Consider the following 20,191-nt stretch of genomic DNA (forward strand, 5'->3'; position numbering starts at 1 on the left):
TTCAATAACTTGCCCAGAGAATCTTTCAATAACAAAAGTCGAGGCTTGAATTTTTTCTTCAGTTCCCCCTGCTTGAGATATGCTGACTTTGTTCTTCCTTTTTGATTTTCTAATTCCAAATCTTTGCATATTTTATTATAGTATTTGGCTTTATCTTCTTGAGCTGATCTTCGAAATTTTCTGTTCAGCTCTCCGTAGACACTGACAAATTAATTGCCAACAAACACGTCAAAGATCCTGAAGATGGCACAGATCTGGGCAAGGTTTTATTCTGCAATGCTCATACATAAGTTCACCATGAGCTGGTGCTATTTTGACAGCAACTAGTAACCTTCTTTGTTATGAACTGAGTCATGATATAAAATCTGTTAAAGTCTTAGTTTTATTTTCATTCAAAGTAAGTTGTATGGTTCACGTAAGATGAAAAAGCGTGTTCTTAAGTACAGCTTCATCATATTGGGACCCAATAGATTAAGTGTATGTGCATGTGTTTTTATATATTTGTGTGCTTGTATATATATATATATAATGTGTGTGTATATTTATATACATCATAGGTATATTTTTTCAGAGCACTGATACCTATCAAAAGCATTTTGATAAAGTCTTGCTTGTCCTGTCTCTTAACAATTCAGTTCAGTTTTACCAATAGGAATCATCTAGGCTGAATACCATACTAAAGTGTAGTTATAAAAAAGACTGAACCAATGTCCTTGCCTACATGGAGTTTACTATGTAGTAGAATGCATTATTCAATAATAAGTAATATCAGAGTGCAGAGTTCTTGAAATGTACCCTGAAAATATTTTTTGAAATGAGGACAGCTTCATGGTTGAAAAGAATTACCCAAGCAAAAACTGTATACCTGTTGGGTATTTTGTGAGACAAAAATGTAGGTTCAGGCTTCTTTGTTCACATATAACTTTTGTCCTTCACTCCTATCCCAAAATATCTTGGGTAGAAATGTGACTTTTAGGTAGAAGCCACAAAATGATTGAATAAAGGCACAAAATAACTATTAAATATTCACTAATAGTCAAATGTGGGGAAGGAAGTGATGAGAGAGAAAATTATAGAAGTTTCTGCCCTCTAGAACATGTATATATTCTACAACAAATTTTAAAAAATAGATTAATTGTTTATTGCCAATATACCATATAATGAACATTTATTATATAAGTGGTAGGTGCTTTGCTGTGTGTTAGTTGAGGTTTCCTGATGGTAAACAGTATTGTAATCTTCTTTATATCAGAATTTCCATTTGAATTACTTATTAGAAGAAATAGTATCCTGATAATGATTTGAAGGTTTAAGGTATAGTGTTTGTATCTAACAATATTTTCTTTTCTTTATGTAGAACTATTATGGAGCTGCCAAGATGATTTTCTCCGACAACCCACTTGGTCTGACTTGTGGGATGGTTTGTCCAACCTCTGATCTTTGTGTAGGTGGATGCAATTTATATGCTACTGAAGAGGGACCAATTAATATTGGTGGATTGCAGCAATTTGCTACTGAGGTATGAAGATATATATTTTTCTTTGTTCACCCCCACTTCTTATGCATAAAGATTTTAAAGCAATTTTAATTCCTGTTACTTTGTTGATAGCCAACAATTTTAGTGTGATACACAGCTAATGTGTAAGTGTTTTGTGCAACAAACAGAATTTTTTATTCAGTGGCTTGGCTACAAAAATGAAATCTTATAAAACCATATGCAGATTGAGTTACAACCCCAGAAGATTATTAAAAAATACCTTAACTGAAAGTTTTATAAATTAGAAGATCTGAAAATACAACATACTCAGTAACAGTACATTGGAATGTGGCAAGGATACCACCTTATTAAAAGACTGTCTTGCAAAACTGATGGTTTCCTTTATGTTCTTTTTACTCTTTACAACCTGAAGCAATAAAAAATCAGTATTTTTAATACTCTAAATTCTGAAACAAAGTAAGGTTGTTTTTTTTTTACACAAAAATTTGCTGATTTTATAGATTTACAGATTGCAAACAGGTCTGTTTGGTTATAGATTTATAATGACAAATATGAAACTTTGTTTTCACCATTTTCTCTAATCTTTAGTCATGGATTTCTGTTTTGAGAATTCTTTGTAAGTGACTTTGATTCTCTGGGACATCTTGGTGGTCTCTGGGGTCTCCTATTTTGGATCAATTACCAGGTTAATTCCCATGCATCATTTAAACGATCAGCTTATATGGAGGCTACAGTAAGATTTTGTGATCCTTAGAGACCAGAAGTCTAGGAAGCCGAATGAAATGCCCGTCAACATTAGATATTTAGTTAATGACTTCCCTATGAGGTTTTGTCAACTTAAACACAACATACTCTTTCCTTTTAGGACCTGTCTCACAATATCCCTCAAGCTTAAGTCTCACTTTGCTTTTATTAATAAATCAGGGTTATTCCCTCCCTGCTTCCTGACAGGTTAATTCTAAGCAAGGACTCCTGGGAATGAGAAAATAGAAACAATTTAAGATTGTAAGTTGTTGCAATAAATTCTTGGATTTAATTTCTTTTCTTACCAAATTCAAAATTGCACTAGGCTTACTTCACCAGTTCAAAGTATGATCTTTACAAGCTTAGAAAATCCTTAGTTGATTGAGAAGATTCACTTCAATTCCTCCCCATGTTTCTTTGGGGACTGTAGTCTCTTCATTAAATCATAGCAAGTTTGCACAACATAGAAGAAATGAAAGGTCAGAAAGTATGTATATGAACTAACACAACACTTCAAAATTAAATTAGATGAAATAATGTTGTTAGTTTGTCACTGACCTGAACATAAGAGAAGTAGAGTGAGAAAGGACATCATCCCTGTGGGAACTCTATTGGCTTTTATGAAATTCATACCACCTCTTCAAAGCAGAGTATTTGTAAATATTTAAGGCAGAGCTGTATAGAATTCATTATTAACTTAGTAAAGTTTGAGAGTGGCCACACTTAAGACTTTTTATAATTATTGTTTAATGAGGAATTATGCATACGTTAGGACTGCAATTCATATTATAAGTGAGCTGAGTAATTTAGATTGGGAATGTATCTTCCATCGTTTCAATGAAAGCTTGTATAACTGTTGCTTCAAATACACCCACTCTTTAATTATTGACATGCTCTGGTAGCGTAGTGGTTACGGATCGGGCTGAGCACCTTAAGGTCAGCTGGTCGAAACTACCAGCTGCTCCGTGGGAGAAAGATGAGGCTTTCTACTCCCGTAAAGATTTACACCTTCGGAAACCCTTACAGGGTCGCTATGGGTCGGAACCGACTCGATGGCACTTAACAACAACAGCAATAAGGTTCCAAAGTCCAGTTTGTTATACAAAAATCATCGCTATGTAACAAGGGGATGACCAAATCAGATCACAGAGTAGCCGATGACTACATCGTTACATGAATGCCACATTTCATCATTTTATAAGTGCCAAGTGACATCATTACTTCGCTGCCAAATGAAAATGATGGCTTAGCCAAGTTGACACATAACCTTAACCAGCTCAGCCAACATTACTATTAGCCCACGCTTTGGTGTGTGTTTTTGTCAAATGTATGTAATTAATATACAAAATAGTGGTTCAGTAGTTTTTTCACTATTGTCATATATGTGAAATATCAGATAATGAGATATTCCATAAATGAGGACCAGTGGTGGTGATGTGCCGTGGAGTTGGTTCCGAATCATAACAACCCTGTATAGGGTTTCTGAGGCTATTAATCTTTATGCAGAACTGCTTGTTGTTTCAAACTGTTGACTTTGAGATTAGCAGCCCGATTCGTAACCACTATACTGAGAATATTTATCTTGTCTTAATGAAAATCCCCTACTGAAACAACTTAGAAAATTTTTTCATTCTTTTTTATTTTTTTTAAGATTGATCACTTACGGCGAATCATTTTAGAAAGTCTTATACTCCCTGGGTGTACCTTACTTAAATTTACTCAAACCTCAAAGTTTTTATGAAGATAAACAATATATGAGCCATATATTGTCAGTTAAAAATACAAATGCAAAATTTCATTATTTTCTCCAATTACTTTTGACATGAATATTAAAGACAAAATACATCTTGATGAAAAAATGTATGTATTTTTATGATTTAATGAAATGATTAGTTTTGGCTTTTAAGAAATACAGATCTATTTTCCACTGAATTGAGAAAAGGTTAAGGGAGTGGACTAAATGAATTTTAAAACAGTAACTCAGTTGTTGTCATTTCCTAGATTATTTCCTAGAGTATCTAGGGATGGGATCCAAATAAACAAATTTGGAGTCCTAGTGTGCAAAGTCATATGAACTGCAAGAGATTCCAAGCTTACCAGCTGTTCCTTGGAAACCCTATTCAGGGTCGCTATGGGTCGGAATAGAGTCGATGGCACTTAACAACAACAAATAAATGATTTGGTTTTCTAAATACCAAATGTCATCTGTCTCATTTGTTATTAACCATTTCTTGTCCTGTTAATTCACACTACTTGTATTAATGTAACCCTTTTTCCATATAATTCCTAAACGATTTTAATAATTGCTTTTATTCAATAAGTATTACAGATCGGACTGCAGGCCTTTATTCTTCCTTCTCCAGCCAAACACTAATTCATTGTTAAATCTGGTCTATATTTTCTGTGTCTTAGGAAATAGTTCATAATTGATACATTTATATATACTTTTCAATGAATGTTAAAATTTGAAAACTTTTTCTTTTTTACCCTTTTGTTGTTGTTCCCCACTGTCTGTTTGGTATGTATTATGATGCAGAGCTCTAATTATATAAGGCACATATGTTGCATGTTGCATCTGGGTGTGGGTGTTCAACATGGAAAGTCAGTTAACACAAGAGTGTCTGTCATTTCCAGAGTGATTTGTAATAGTTCTAATTCCATATAACAAGATCCCATATATGCCTTTTTTTTTTGGGGGGGGGGGGAGACGCGTTTTCTTTTATTACTTTTTTCAGTTTGAATTGATACAAACTGTCTTCATTACTATAGATTTATGACTTATTTTGATATTTCATAGATTTTTATTTGTGAAATTTTTAATTTCCTCAGAATTTTATTAGATCTCTATGGGCCTTTATCATATGAAAATGAGATTCTTTTTTTAGGATGAAAGGAGTGCTATGTAATATCATTCTAATGGGTTAAAACTGTTTTCTACATTTTATTGTGGGTAGACACAATTCAAATAGATTTCAATAGTGTTTATAGTCTAATAAAAATATACACTTACACAGTTCAAGTAGCTGGTATTATGAAACTGCATTGAAAATTACATTTAACACGTATTTAAAGTACCCCAAGGTGTCCTGGTGGCACAGTTGATTAAGCATTGTGCTGTAAACCACACGGTCTGTGGTTCAAATTTACCAGGTGCTTTTCAGGATAAAGCTGATACAGTCAGTGCCTATAAACATGTGTAGTTCCAAAAACCCTAAGGAAAGTTATACTCTGTTTTATAGGGTCACGTTGATTAGAAATTGACTCTATGGCAGAGGATTAAATTTTAGCAACATTAATATTTTGTTTAAACATTAATTTGTTTGAATATTTTTGCATGCAGCAACATGCTCACTGCAGTAAGGTTCTGTAATTTTTACCTCTATCATATCTTTGCCTTATTGAGGTGCCTCGAAGCCATAAACTTTTGTCTTTGAAACACATACTTGAGAGAAATATGTAAATATTTATCACAATGAACAAGAGAGCAGTCCATGTCCTCTAAAATTACACATTTCTATCCTAGAACCTCTCTAAAAAGTAAAAAGGTGAAGACAAGAAGAATAAAAACAAACCTTAAATAAAAACCACATGTAAAAAAAAAAAAAAAAGATGAGTATTTTTACATAAACTGAAATGTGAGTTTCAACATAATGTAGCTGTGTGACATGCTGATGCTTTATAAGTTAATCAAATGATAGCATTACATTGGATGGTGAAAACAGAAATTAGTAATAATTATTGCAGTGCATATTAAACCAGTGCTATTCCAGGCAAACTGGAATGTATGAACATACAGTTTAATAAGCTCCTGCTTGGGAAGATTTAATTAATCTAAGAAATATTGACTGGTCATTGATTAGAATTAAATGTTGTTGTAGATTGGTTGTAACATATAAATTCAGAGCAACATGTTCGTATCTCAAGAAATAATAAAAGTCAACAACTGAAATTTCATACTGAACTACATATAGCATAAACATTTACAGTGGCATCCTGGGATTGGTAATTTGTATCATTTGATTTTGGAGATTGCTTTAGGCTGGGTTCTCTAGGAAAAATATGAGGCTGTCTGTTCCCACAAAGATTAACAGCCTTGGAAACCCTCCATGTTATTGTTATTGTTAAATGCTTCCAAATCTATTCCAACTCATAGGGACCCTTTATAGGGTTTCCAATGAGCAGCTGTGAGTTTGAAACCACCGACTTTGCAGTTCAAACCAACCATGCAGTCCAGCGCATTATCCTGCAGACTCGAAGAAATCCTCTATAGGGTCATTATAAGTTGCAATTGACTTTATGACAGTGAGTTTAGTATTTTTTTTTTATTACTTTTAAAAACATCAGTATTCTCAATATATTATTTATGGATTTGTTTTTCATCCTGAGGCAGGAAAAGTCTAATTACTTCTGGGAGAAATAAGTTATACATGAATAACATATATGTAAAAGCAATAATTTGTATCCTGGTGAGATTTTGTTCTACAGAATGCAAATGCAAATATTATCTGTTAAACTTTGATTTGTGTCTCTCCTTTTGGTTTCAATACAATGATTAATGGAAAGGAATAATGTCTTGATTGATTTCACGAAATATTAACCATTCTTCTCCAAAAATCTTAAGTAGTCTAGTAAACATGATCAATGCTGGCACCATAATTGATAGTAGATTATTTTTATCAGAATATTTTATTCTGAACTGACTTGATGGCACATAACAACAACAAAAAAAGTTATATAGTAGTATGTAGAGTTTTAAAGCATAAAAATATGATGTACAGCTTTGAATCACTAACTTTTAAAATTATCATAATTGCATGTTATAATTATTTGGTACTCATTTTTTTTCTTTCTAAATTTGATTTTTTTTTAGTTTAAATATATGCATTTTATAGGCAACTTACAGTTTTAGAAGGATAGGCTTTTATTGTTTCAAGTGTTAACACTTTAAGAGTTCCCATGATGAATATTATTGCAAAACACTGTGTCACTTTTAAAAGGCAAGACTAGTTAATATTGATCCTATGAATTAAAATTAGACTCCTCATTTTTCTCAAAGTAGAGAATAATGATACATGAAATATAATAACACAAAATACAATAAATACCTTCTGGGAGCAGAAATCTTATAGAAACTTTTAATTTTTAACAGGAGAATCAGGCCATCTCTCCGCTAGACATTGGGACCATAAACAGAGACTGCTTGAGAGTTTGGCGTCTCTGGGGTTGTTATTGTTGTTAGGTGTCATCCAGTGGGTTCCAACTCATACCAACTTTATTTAAAACAGAATAAAACACTGCTTGGTTCTGTGCCAGCCTCAAAATCATTGTCATGATTGAGATCAATGCTGCTGCTACTGTGCCAGTCCATCTTGTTGGAGGTTTTCCTCTGTTTCACTGACCCTCCCCTTTCCAAACATGATGTCTTTCTCCAGGGACTGATCTCTCCTGATAATATGTCTGGTAATTATTGCCTCTTGGTCTATGTACAAGTTCCTCATGTTCTGGAATACCGATTCTCTGCAATGTTGCCCATAGCTTGTCATGATCCACACAGTGAAAGCCTTTGCATAGTCAATAAAGAACAAGTAAGGCTCTTTTTTATGTTCTCTGCCTTCATCCAAGATTCATCTGATATCTGCAATGATATCGCTCATTCTATGTCCTCTCCTGAATCTGGCATGAACCCATTACCATACATACTGTTGCATGCATTTTTAAATTATCTTTAACAAAATTTTACTTTCATGGGCTATTGATTTTATCTATTGATTTCCACATTCCATTGCATCACCATTTTTTGGAATGAGCACAAATATGAATATCTTCCAATCAGTTGGTCAGGTTGCTGTCTTCTAAATTTCTTGGCATAGCTGAATGAGTGCTTCCAGTGCTACATCAGCTTGTTGAAAGATTTCAATTTGTATTCCAGCAATTTCTGGAAACTTTTTCTTTTCCAATGCCTTCAGTGTTCCTTGGATTTCTTCCTTCGATACCATTGATGTGCTATCTCTTGAAATTGTTGAACATCATCCATTTCTTTTTGGTATAATGACTCTGCATTCCTTCCAACTTCTTGTGATTCATTCACATTAAATGTACATACACCTGATGGATACACAGAAATCAAATTGATTACATGCCTGGGAAGACATGATAGAAAAGCTCCATGTCAGAAGCCAAACATTGCAGGTGCAGACTGTAGAATAGGCCTTCAATTGATCATATGCAAATTTAGCCTTTGGGATAATGAGTATCAAAACATTATGCATAGTTGGAGGACTGAACTCTCTTAAACATGGTCAAATTTTGAAAAAAGTTGGTGCAGCTACTGTAAAGGACTCTTGGTTTATTACAAAATTGAGAAAAGACGTCAGGGAACTCTACAGTGAGTTTTCCATGGGCCTAATGACACAGTAACTTGGTCTTACTATATCTCTAATGTCTCTTTGGGATGAGAACTGTGAGTTTCTAATATAAAACTCCATTCTGTTGTGGAAGAGAGTGTGAGAGGTTTTGCCAGGTGGATGTCACCATCTGTCGTCTAGGAATAACAAGGGCAAATGGAACAAGAAAGAAATTTCACTCAGACTAAATCTATAACAGAAAGTTTAAAACTATATTAGAAAAGCTAACACTATCAGGGAAAACCAAGACTCAACTGAATTAATCCTGATGAAACAAATCATACCATAATCAAGACTTCAAAATAAATGACTATAAAATAATAATAACAATAAATGCCATACAAAATTATGGGAGGGGGACTAGTGTTGACTTTGATATGAAAAATGGTGGTGGTTATGTGCTGTGGAGTCCGTGCCGACTCATAGCGACCCTGTACAGGATTTCCGAAGCTGTAAATCTTTATGGGAGCAGAAAGCCTCATATTTCTCCCATGGAATAGCTGTTAGTTTTGAACTGTTGGCCTTGCAGTTCACAGCCTGATTCATAACCACTATGCTACCAGAGTTCCTGATATGAAAAATAAGGGGTTGGAAATAGTTACTGAAATGAAAATGTCAGTAGAAAATATTGATGTTTTCATTTCAGTAACTATTTAAATTCATGTAGTGTCAGATTTCATTGGTGAGTTAAAATAAAAACTGAGAAATTCACCTTGAATGGAGAGAAATAAAGAAATGAAAAGAATAGCAAAGAAGTTAAGCTTAGACGACTCAAATATGTATACTAAAGGAATTATTGATGTTGAGAAAGAAAGATCATTCTAACAGTAATACTTAAACCAATTATGGCAGCTACCTTTTTCAGGAGAAAGGAAGATGTCTTTCACCTGGGCACACAGTTGTACTATTGTGAAATATGGGGATAAACAGGGATTATTAAGAGTTTCTAGAGAAAGAGGAGACAGATTACTTTAAAACTAAATGACTATTAGACTGACTCAGCACCAGTAAATGTCAGAAATCAAGATTACAATATTTTTAAAGGACTGGCACTTAACAAACACCCCAGTAATTGAACTGCAAGGTTGGTGGTTCAAGCTCAGCAGCCACTCCTTAGAAACCCTATACAAGGTTGCTAAGCTTCAGAAACTATTTGATGGCACTTAACAATAACAACAACAGTATAAAGTAGGATTCCTCATATGGCACTGTAGGATAATTACTGGATTGTAAGGACGTTTTGAATTGGAAGGTCGCTTCTCTGAAAGCCTAAACAGAGTCACTATGAATCAGAGGCAACTCCGCAGCACTTATTTACAGCAGCAAGGATACAGAGTTGGAAGGAGTTTATATGCTGGGCAGCTAACCCCCAGGTCAGCAGTTCATGCCTATTAGTCACTTTGTGGGAGAAAGATAAGCCTTTCTGCTCCCATAAAGACTTACAGCATCAGAAAACTCTATACACGGTCACTATGAATCAGAACAGATTCGATGCCACATAACGACCACCACCAATATAGAGTGGGATTCCTGGTGTGACACTGTTGGATACGCACTGGAACTGCTAACCACATGGTTGGCAGTTCAAACTCACCAGCCACTCTTGGGAAACCCTATACAGGGCCGCTTTGAGTTAGAACCAACTCGATGAAACTTAAGAACAACAACAATGCAGGAGAAAGATTTGGTGGCAGTGGTAGTGATGGTGTGGCCTCAGAAATTGTATACAGGATCATTATGAGTCGGAACCAACTGAATGACAGAGATAATAAGACCAAGATGAAAATATTCCTGTGAGAACACTTTTTGGCTGCCACCTACCAGTCACAGACACAGGTGTGAACACATTTTATTTGGAATAAGTCCATACATATATGAACCCTAGTAGCAATACTTTTTTTTTTAAAAAATTGTGAATTGAGTTAAAGTTTATAGAGCAAATCATCAATTTTACTTTTAACAAATCATATATTTCATTTCAATGATTGCAATCCCCTCAAAGTAGTATCACTTATCCCACTACTTATGTGTAATTCTTACTTGTATCCCTTCTTTTTTTCCCATCCCTTCTGAATTTAGTCCATAACTCTCTGCTGACTTTTTGGTCTCTAATGGTTGGCCATTCCTTGGTGTACATATGTCACTAGTATTTTTGTCCCCACTATATGCTTATCTGGAGTCCTGGTATGGTGCTGTGGGTTAATGCACCAGACTGCAAAGTCGTTTGAACTGCAAGGTCGGTGGTTCAAGCTCACCAGCTTCTCCTTGGAAACCCTATCAGGGTCACTATGGGTTAGAACCGACTTGACGGCTCTTCACAACAACAACAATATGCTTATCTACTGTTTGGCTGAAAATGGAGCCACCAGTAGTTACCGTTTTCTATTTAACCTTGTATGCATATATATTACATAGAAACTTTTTTCTTCTCAACAAAATGAAATTAAAAACCAAGAATAAAAATCGAGCCAAAATGAAAATAAAAACAAAAATTATGCTTGGAAAAAATAATAAAAAAATTTTAAAAACACAAAAAACACATTTGTAAGAAAATCATGACTTACTGAAAACATAACAGTAGAAATTGCAAAATATTTAAAGCTCAGTGATGACAACATTAAAAGACAGTTTGTGACATGTAACCTTCACCTGAAAGTTTATGGGGTTAAATCTGTATCAAAGAAAGAAAGAGAAAAAAAAAAAATGTCAAGATTGTGTATAAAGAAGTAAAATCTTTTTTCACCAGGAGCTGGAAATGAAGCTCCTTGTTGGAGTAAGAGGGAGGAGTAGAATGTGAGTGGTGGTATTGCTTCGCAGCAAGCAGAAGGAAGGAAATGAGAACAATAGTAACATATGAAATAGAATATAAAAGCAAAACTAGTGCTGATTAACAAAACAAAAAGCTGATTTTTTAAAAATAGGTTAGTAAATGATTTTCTGGCATATAACATAATAAGCATTACATTTTAATTATGGCTGCCTCCTAATTACTGTTCTTTTATTAATTTATTAATCAACTTATAAATAGCATTGGGTCTATAATTAATCATTACTGCAGTTTCTAGAAAAGTCATATGAATACAGAAAGATACAATTATAATCTTGGCCAAAAATCTTGATAACTTCATTTTCTCTGAGATATAAAGTAACATTACAATTTGTAGGGTAGAAAATTGATTGTCTGGTCCCTGTCAGCTTTAGTTTCCAACTTCTGCATTAAACACGTATCTGAGTGATGAGCCAGGTATTAGGAAGTGTATTCTAAGTGTTAAGGATACAGTGAACAAGATAGGAATGATCCTAGTCCTCAGGGAATTTGCTGCCTGGTGTAAAAAGACAGAGGATTAAGCAAGCAAATACAATGAAGTATTGAGAGAGGGGAATGGGAGGGAACTTTGAGGACCTGTCACTAGGAAACCTAACAGTTAGTATACTAGGGAAGGGAAGTTGAATTGAAGAAGTGAAATTTAATCTGATTCCAGGGAGATAATTTATCGAAGCAAAGTTTGTGGTACTGGAGTATCCAAGGTAGAGGGGATAGCATGAGTAAATATTGGAGACAATAAAGTGCTAGTATTGGTTGGTTTGAACCTCGTATTGTTTTGGATAAGTAACCCATAATCAATATATGAGCACTTCTGATTTAAAATTATGTTCTGCTAATTTAAACCATTCAATCTAATTGAAGCCTCAAATCATTATGCAGTTTATGATATGTCATAACACGAATATGAACTATAGTGTAAGAGTTTTAATGTGTGAATCATTTTATTTGTGTACAAAATAAGCAATCATACCTAACTTTGAAGATGGTTAAAGATTGGAAATGAAGATGTTAAGCACCTTGGAGATTATCTGGTAAGAGAAGGTATTAATAGTAGGAAGTTATCATCATTGATTCTTTTACTTCTCACAATAAATTTCTGCAGTGATTATTCTTCTGATTTTAAGATTGATATACAGAAGGGTAGGATTCTTACCCGACCCCCACCCCCCAGAAAATGCAGTGTTTTGTGTTGCTGTGGTTTGTTTTTAGGGTTTGGCTTACTTAAGTGTCCTCTTTATAAAAAGTTTAGTTCCTTTTGTTGTTGTTATTAAGTGCTGTGCAGTCATTTTTGACTCATAGTGCCCCTGTATAGTATTAGCGCCACACCAGTACTCTGTTAGTTCCCTTTAGGATAGGTGTTTTACTTCTTGTGCTCCAGGAACACCACACTTGAAAATAAACCTAGCATGCTATACATTGCATTGTTTTAATATTTGTGTATGTAAGACTTTTGTTCTTATATCACAGGCAGCTTTTAATGAAAGGGTCTGTATATTTCTTTCTATGGTATATTTCTTGTGTGTAGAAATACTCAAATGAGGTAGAAATGGAATAGCAAGAATATTCTGATTTCAAATTGAACCATATTTTGCCATATTAGAGATGTTGCAAAATAATGTCTACGTTATCAATATAATAAAAATGCTACACATTTTAAGAAATGTTAATACATTAATAATTTTGATAGTTGGACATTTTCCCTAATAGGAAGTTTTCACTATACCTGATGTATTTGAATCACAGTTCCCCGGTTTGCTCTCCTTTGTTTAATTGTGGTGAAGAGGATAGTTTGCCAGGTAGTCCAAGTATATTTATTTTCAAAGGATGAGTGCAACATATGTACTCAGGATTTGTTTTGCCTTCTTTTACAAAAGGAAGCACGTTTCAAAGAAAATTACATAGAAGGGTCTCCTAAAAGGCATATAATTTGAGAGTACTTACTTTTGGAGCCATAAAATAGCAATCGTTCTGCATTCAAGCATTCAAAAGCCAACCAGACTGTCATTCTACTTATTAAATAACTCAGAGAAACGAACCAGCCAAAGGAATACTAGTGTATTATTTTTATTAATATTTCTCATTAACTTTTAGTGGTGGAATAAAAGCTATTTAGAAATTTCTAGAAATCATTTTTTTTTGTTCTTTAATGAAATCTAGTTAAATATTTTCCAAATACATTTCATTTATGAGCTATATAGAATGCAACCATTCTTTTAGAAATCTTTCAACTAGTGAAGATAATATTGAGATATTTTTGAAATTTCCAAGAATATCTTTATTTTCCTATAGTTTAGTTTTGTTACTGCTTCGTATATAAATACAAAATAGTTGGGAAAGAGTTATAATATCCCACCATTCACTTTCCATTTCATTATGTACTATTTTAGTAGGTTGTTGTTGTTAAGTGCCATCAAGTTTGTTCTGACTCACAACGACTGTGTACAGACTTTCTGTGGCTTTAAATCTTCGCAGGACAGAAAACCTTACCTTTCCCTGACAGAGCAGCTGGTGGGCTCAAACTGCTGACATTGTGGTTCACAGTCCAGTGCTTATTCCACAAAACCACAAGAGGAATTAAAATACATATATGTCACCCAAAATGTATTATTGTTGTTGCTAAGTGCCGTCAAGTCGGTTCCGACCCATATCGACCCTGTACAGGGTTTCTGAGGCTGTAAATCTTTATGGGAGCAGAAAGCCTCATCTTGTCCCGCGGAGCAGCTGGTAGTTTCGAACTACTAACCTTGTGGTTCACAGCCGATTCCTAGGCACCATTTATTTGGTTCAGATTCATAGCAACCTTATGCACAACAGAAGAAAACACCACCATGCTCTGCACTATCCTCACTATCTTTGTTAAGCTTGAGTCCATCTGTAGGACATTATGCTTGGTAAAGTAAAGGGTCATTGTAAAAGGGGAAGGCTTTCAATTAGATGGAGTGACCGAGACCTTGCAACAGTGGGTTTAAGCATAATAACAACTGTGAGGATAGCACAGAATCAGGCAGTGCTTTCTTCTCTTGTACTTAAGGTTACTGTGAGTCTGAACCAGCTCAGTGGCATCTAACAACATAAAATAATTAATCAATTACACTGTTTTTGTCTCCAAAATGTGAGATTTGTGGGAGATAGCCTAGGTCTTCTTTGTGTCTCAATCTTTCCATTTCTAAAATCTGAATAATGTCTCACCTCTGAATAATGTGAAAATTATGAAGAAAATGCTAACTAATTGAAGTTGGAGTCATAAAAGAAATGCACTTTTCAGATGAGTGAAAAGTCAGAATTCCAAGTTGGTTATGAAAGGAAATCTATTTTTAAATGATTTCGCAGAGGAAGAACTATGGTTCTTTCATGACAGTTACACAGTTGTTGAAGCATGTCACTAGAGTTGAGGAATTTTTTAATTAGTCAAGATTTTGTTGGGAGTATAATATATGATAGATAATTTACTGTGCCCTGGAATTGCTGTTGGTAGATTTCAATTCAAATTACCTCGTGTGACAACGGGTTTTCTAGACTATAATATCTATGGGAGCAGGTTGACAGGTCTTTATCCTACAGAGCCACTTGGTAAGTTTGAACTACAGACTTTTTAGTTAGCAGCAAAGTGCTTAACCATTTGCAACATTAGGACTCCATGTCCTAGAATTATAGGTAAGGAAGAAACATCCTCTAAATAATTCCTAATCTATAGGGGAAGTTATGCTGTAAACTATGTTATCAAATTAAAAGACCAAAAAACAAAGCTAATTCCCTAATAAAAGGTATAGCAGACAGTGAGTGCTGAAATTTTGGTAGCTGGTGTTTATTTGAAAAGCAGCAAACCTAGTGATACATCCCAAACTAGCTCTTTCCTGGTTAGTTCTAGGCCATTTTTACTGTTTTATACAACACCATGCTTTGATACGGTAACAGCTTATTTGTTAAATAACTGTTAAAGAAAAGTAAAATCATATCTAAATGTTGCAAGTACTAAGACAAAAGTAGAGAAGATAGTACATTATAATAGATACAAATATGAAACATTAGGTTTATCACAAAATCATGCATCTCTGAATGTAGCTAAGTGCCTTAATTTCTCTGGTGTTAGGATAGCATGGTGGGAAACCATATAATAAATGCAGTGTTTTTCTGACACTTCATGGTTGATTATTGGCTTGTTGAATTAATTTAATAAGGATAAGAACAAGTTGTTATTGTTGATAGATTGACTAGAATATATAACAAAATATATTAGATTTAGGAAAGATAATTCAATGCATTTTTTTTTTTTTCTTTTTGAAGTATGATAGGTATAGAATAAACTTCCGATCACTAAAAATCATTGTAAAACTAGACAATGAAAGCATTTTCTAGTTCAGTCTGTGGAGTGAAATAGCTTGGGAAAAAAATCCTTAGTATATTAGATTTGGTTCATCTTCCCTGTTTGAGAAATTAAAATGATAAATATATTTCTAATAAGGCTATTTTGTGAACTAACTGAAATGGTAGATATAGAGATTTAACATAATGCCCAACATACAATGTTTACCTTATTCGGGTGGGGAAAAATATATTAGGTATACCTTCCAAGAATTTTTAAATGCTTTAATAATGCTTGTGATATTGGTGACTGCTGGCGTCAGCATACGCAGACCCTGGGTTGATCAGTGGCCCTGTGACATGGGCGAAAATCCAATTCCGAGGCCCTCCTCAGGATAGCAAGCCATGGACCTTGAGGGCCAAGGAAGTGACCTCCTGACGTCCCAGGTTCATTGGTTTTTGTGAACTCACTGGTTGGCTACCTGTGTATAATTTTCTTTGGTCCTAATATTGTTCATTCTATGCTTCTAACTCCAGTAATTGTAGCTTCTGAGAAAATGGTTTCTTTTACAATGCCTCTCTTAATGCCTCCACTGTGGTGGCAGTGCGTGGAGTCCTGGGAACAAATCTTTTTGAGGAACAAGTGATCGCCACCTGGGATGAGTGTCAGAACTGCACCTTATTTGGTTATTCAGTTATGTTTGATATTAACTTAAAGCGTGAGCTTTTGATATCCACGAACAATAATGGGTTTGAAACCCTTTTTTAGAGCTGAGGCAGTAAAAGTTCCCTTAGATAATTTAGAAAGGCCAGGAACAGGTATATTGGGAATATGACAACAGGTTTTTAGAGAAAAACTACCCAAGGTTTGTAAATAAAATGGAATGGTAAATTCTGGGAATGTTGGATTAGAGGATAATAGTGGCAGTCCCATTAAACCGCCTCTGAATATAATCAGTTTAACCCAGATGCCCTCCTTCCTCCTGAAAGTATATAGAAATGTGATAATTGAGAACAATGGAGCATTTTAGATATAGATAAATGTAGCCAGGTGCCTGAGATCTTGCTTACAAACAAAAGTTTGCAAAGTGTACAGAGACAGCTTGGCTCCTTTCAGGAACCTTGCTTTATGTTAAGTATCCTTAAGAAACTGCATGTTGCTGCTCTAGATCATTTAAGCCTAAAAGTTAATATATAACAGCTTGATTGAACCTTTTTTCTGTAAAAATAAAAATGTTAGATTGTTAAAAAAAAACATGAAAATATCTTAAAAGTTGTTCCTGTGAATAATTATGTCCTGATTTGAATGATTAATCACATTTCAGTTCTGTATTCTATCTTATCTAAAGAATCACATCCTCCCTTTGTGAATTACATCCTTCCTTTGTAACAAATCCCTCCCTAAAAAAGAGAGTAACAGACTGAGGTAGAGTGAGTTCTGTGTGCAATGCTAGGCAATATGTTTGCAGATCTGCCTACCTGCCAGCTTGCATTGCATCTGTGTGTCTGTCTTTTTTGTATATATTTTGTCTCTCTCTTTCTCTATCCCTTTCACTGCCAAATCTCCCTTCTTCATGACACCCACACTTCCTTGTCGAGGCTGGACCCTGACATAGGACCTCGACAGGTGACAAATTTGTTTCCTTTATTGCATTGTTTTGGCAGTTGAATATTTAGATTAGAAAATACCAGATTTTAGAAAATTAGTTAATGGGCTGACATATAGCTGAATGTTGTTTAAAAGAAAGGCATACTTCCTCACTTAAAGAGTTAAATTGTCTTGGCTAAATTTTTATTACATTATGAAAAAACAGTGAACTAACTACAAATGTTACTTTTTGTATTGTAAATAACTAGACCTAATCCTGGTGTGGAAAACAGAGAATAAGCATTGGACTGCTAACTGCAATTTTGAAGGTTCCATCCCACCAGCCACTCCTCAGAAACCCTATGTAGGGTCACTATTAGAAGAAACTGACCTGAGGGCACTTAACAGCAACAAAAAATATAGGTTTTATTAAATTACATATATCTCAAAGAAAACACATTTAGATTAAAAAGGAAATGAAAAAATACCTTTACCCCTGTTTATTATGGGACTTTTAGAAATTTATTAAGTTTTCAGACAAAATTAATGCACGCTCTTTTCTCAACAGTATAAATAACTTTTTCACTAAAACATCTGTGTATTAGCTGCCTGATAATATCACACAACTCATTATTTTAAACTTAGTTCGTTGTTTTCTTTATTATTACTTACTGGCAATTTTAAATGTAGATAATTGACTTCATTTCTTAGATCAATAATGTACTTAGATGTATATGCAGGAACACACCCCACTCCATCCCACACACAAATGTTAGGGATTTTTTAGGGATTTTTTGGGATTTTTCTTTCGAGTTTGTCAGAATCAGGTTTTTTTATGGAGAACATATATTGTGTATGTGTGAAGTTCTCATATGTGTTTTAATTGAAAAAGAGTTACGCTCTATGACTGAAAATATATAAACCCACTGATGTTCAGTAGATTCTGACTCATAGGTACCCACAGGATAGAGTAGAATGTCTTCACACAGTTTTCAAGGCTATAAATCTTCATTGAAACAGCCTGGCATACCATTCTGTTGTGGGCTTGCTGGTAAGTTTGAACGACCAGTCTTTTTAATTTCAGCCAGGCACTTTAACTAGTGCACCACCAGGACCCCTTTAAAAAGCATATATTATCGTTGTTAAGTACCACCTCTGAGTTGGTTCCAACTTATAAAGACCCTGTTTATGGTTTCCAAGGAGCAATTGGTGAATTTGAACCACAAGCCTCTCAGTTAGCAGTCCATTGCTTATCCTACAACACCACACCAGGACTCGTTAAAAGCTTATAGGATCATTTATTGTTCCAATTCACAAAAAGTTCAATAGTAGAGTTGATTTATCTCAAAATTTGAAATGGATAATGGCATTATCTCAAAAATTATAAAAGTAAATTTATATGGTCACTTGCATACTACTTAAATCGAAAAGTGTGCTGAAACTGGCTTATTATACCAGCTCTTGAGAAACGATTATTAGGCATATGGGGTGTTGGCTGTTGAACATAGCTGATAAGAAACAGTAATTTTGTGGACTGTAAATAAAGACATCATATTGGAATCAAACACTAAAATCTCATCACTTTTTATCTATTTTACATCATTGTTCGATTTCGTATGATTTTGAAGTCATTTTCTGTTGTTTTAGAATCTTAGAAACTCTGCTTTCTTCAGTGATATAAATATTCTATTATACAGTAACCACTAATTCTGTATGACACTGGAAACATGGACAGAGCTTTGGAGGAACTGAACTTTTAACTTTTTTTTAACTTAAAATTAGTTATATTTAAATTTTGATAGTCATGTGTGGCTTCCATTTTGGACAGTACAAGATTCAGTTAGTTAGATAGTTCAGTTTATTGGATAATATGTGACTTGAAAAGTGACATTTGCTGCAGAGTCAGACAGTTTTCTAGAGTGCTTTACATATATTAACTAATTACAGTGCTTTACATATATTAACTAATTACAGTGCTTTATATATATTAACTCATTTAAGTTTCTTAGTAGCTCCATGAACTAAATAGTATTGACCTTACTTTACAGTTGAGGAGACTTAAGTATACAAATGTAAAGGAACTTGCTTTGCAACAAACACCATGAAATGATGAAGGACAAGACTAGTAGTCTAGTTTCAAAGCCTGATCTCTAAACTGTATTGCCTTTTTTTGCTAAAAAATTACACAATGGTTGCTCAAGAATTCTCTTTCAACTACAAATAAGTTTCAGCCTTCGTTAAAATTAAGTGGTATAATATACTGCAATGGGAAAAGGAACAAAACTGAACAGGTAAAGGCAAAATATAGATTCCTAGGTTATTACATTGATCAGACGCATTTATTCAGTATATATTGAGCAGCTCATAAGGTGCAGAGCCTGAAGTTGCACAGATCAGGGATAACCATTCACATTCTAATACATGAATGAGGTGCCCTATGGATTGAGTGCATTCACTTTCATTCTTTCCTACCTACAGAGAACCTCCAACTATGTAGGGATAATATAAATATTAATGATAATAAATGTAATAATATGTAAATTTTCAGTTTCTTTTTTTAAAAGCCATTTAAATATTTCATAAAATTAATGTAAATATTTATGCATATATAATAGAATTGGATAATTTCCAGTTCATTTACATGCCATAGGATAACAGTTATATCTGATTTGTTCAGTATCTCAAACTGAAACATTTTCTTGCTACTGAGTGAACATAACAAGGCAGATATTTCACAAATCTAATCTATAAAGTTATCACAGCTTATTTTCACATTATAAGCTTTTCAGCCTTTAAATCCATATATATCCACATTAACTTCTCTTCTG

At 34.1% G+C, this 20,191-nt stretch overlaps 1 protein-coding gene across 1 annotated transcript in view; it reads left to right on the forward strand.

The window, feature by feature from the left end:
- DPYD (dihydropyrimidine dehydrogenase) overlaps window positions 1–20,191 on the forward strand; it is a 1,478,957-nt gene that overhangs the window by 370,999 nt on the left and 1,087,767 nt on the right. Inside the window, exon 9 of the mRNA XM_006831042.1 lies at window positions 1,358–1,519. Within this exon, the coding sequence (XP_006831105.1) occupies window positions 1,358–1,519 (162 nt within the window). The remainder of the gene's footprint in view (window positions 1–1,357; window positions 1,520–20,191) is intronic.

The sequence above is a fragment of the Chrysochloris asiatica genome, unplaced genomic scaffold (assembly GCF_000296735.1).
Source record: "Chrysochloris asiatica unplaced genomic scaffold, ChrAsi1.0 scaffold00002, whole genome shotgun sequence".
NCBI lineage: Eukaryota > Metazoa > Chordata > Mammalia > Afrosoricida > Chrysochloridae > Chrysochloris > Chrysochloris asiatica.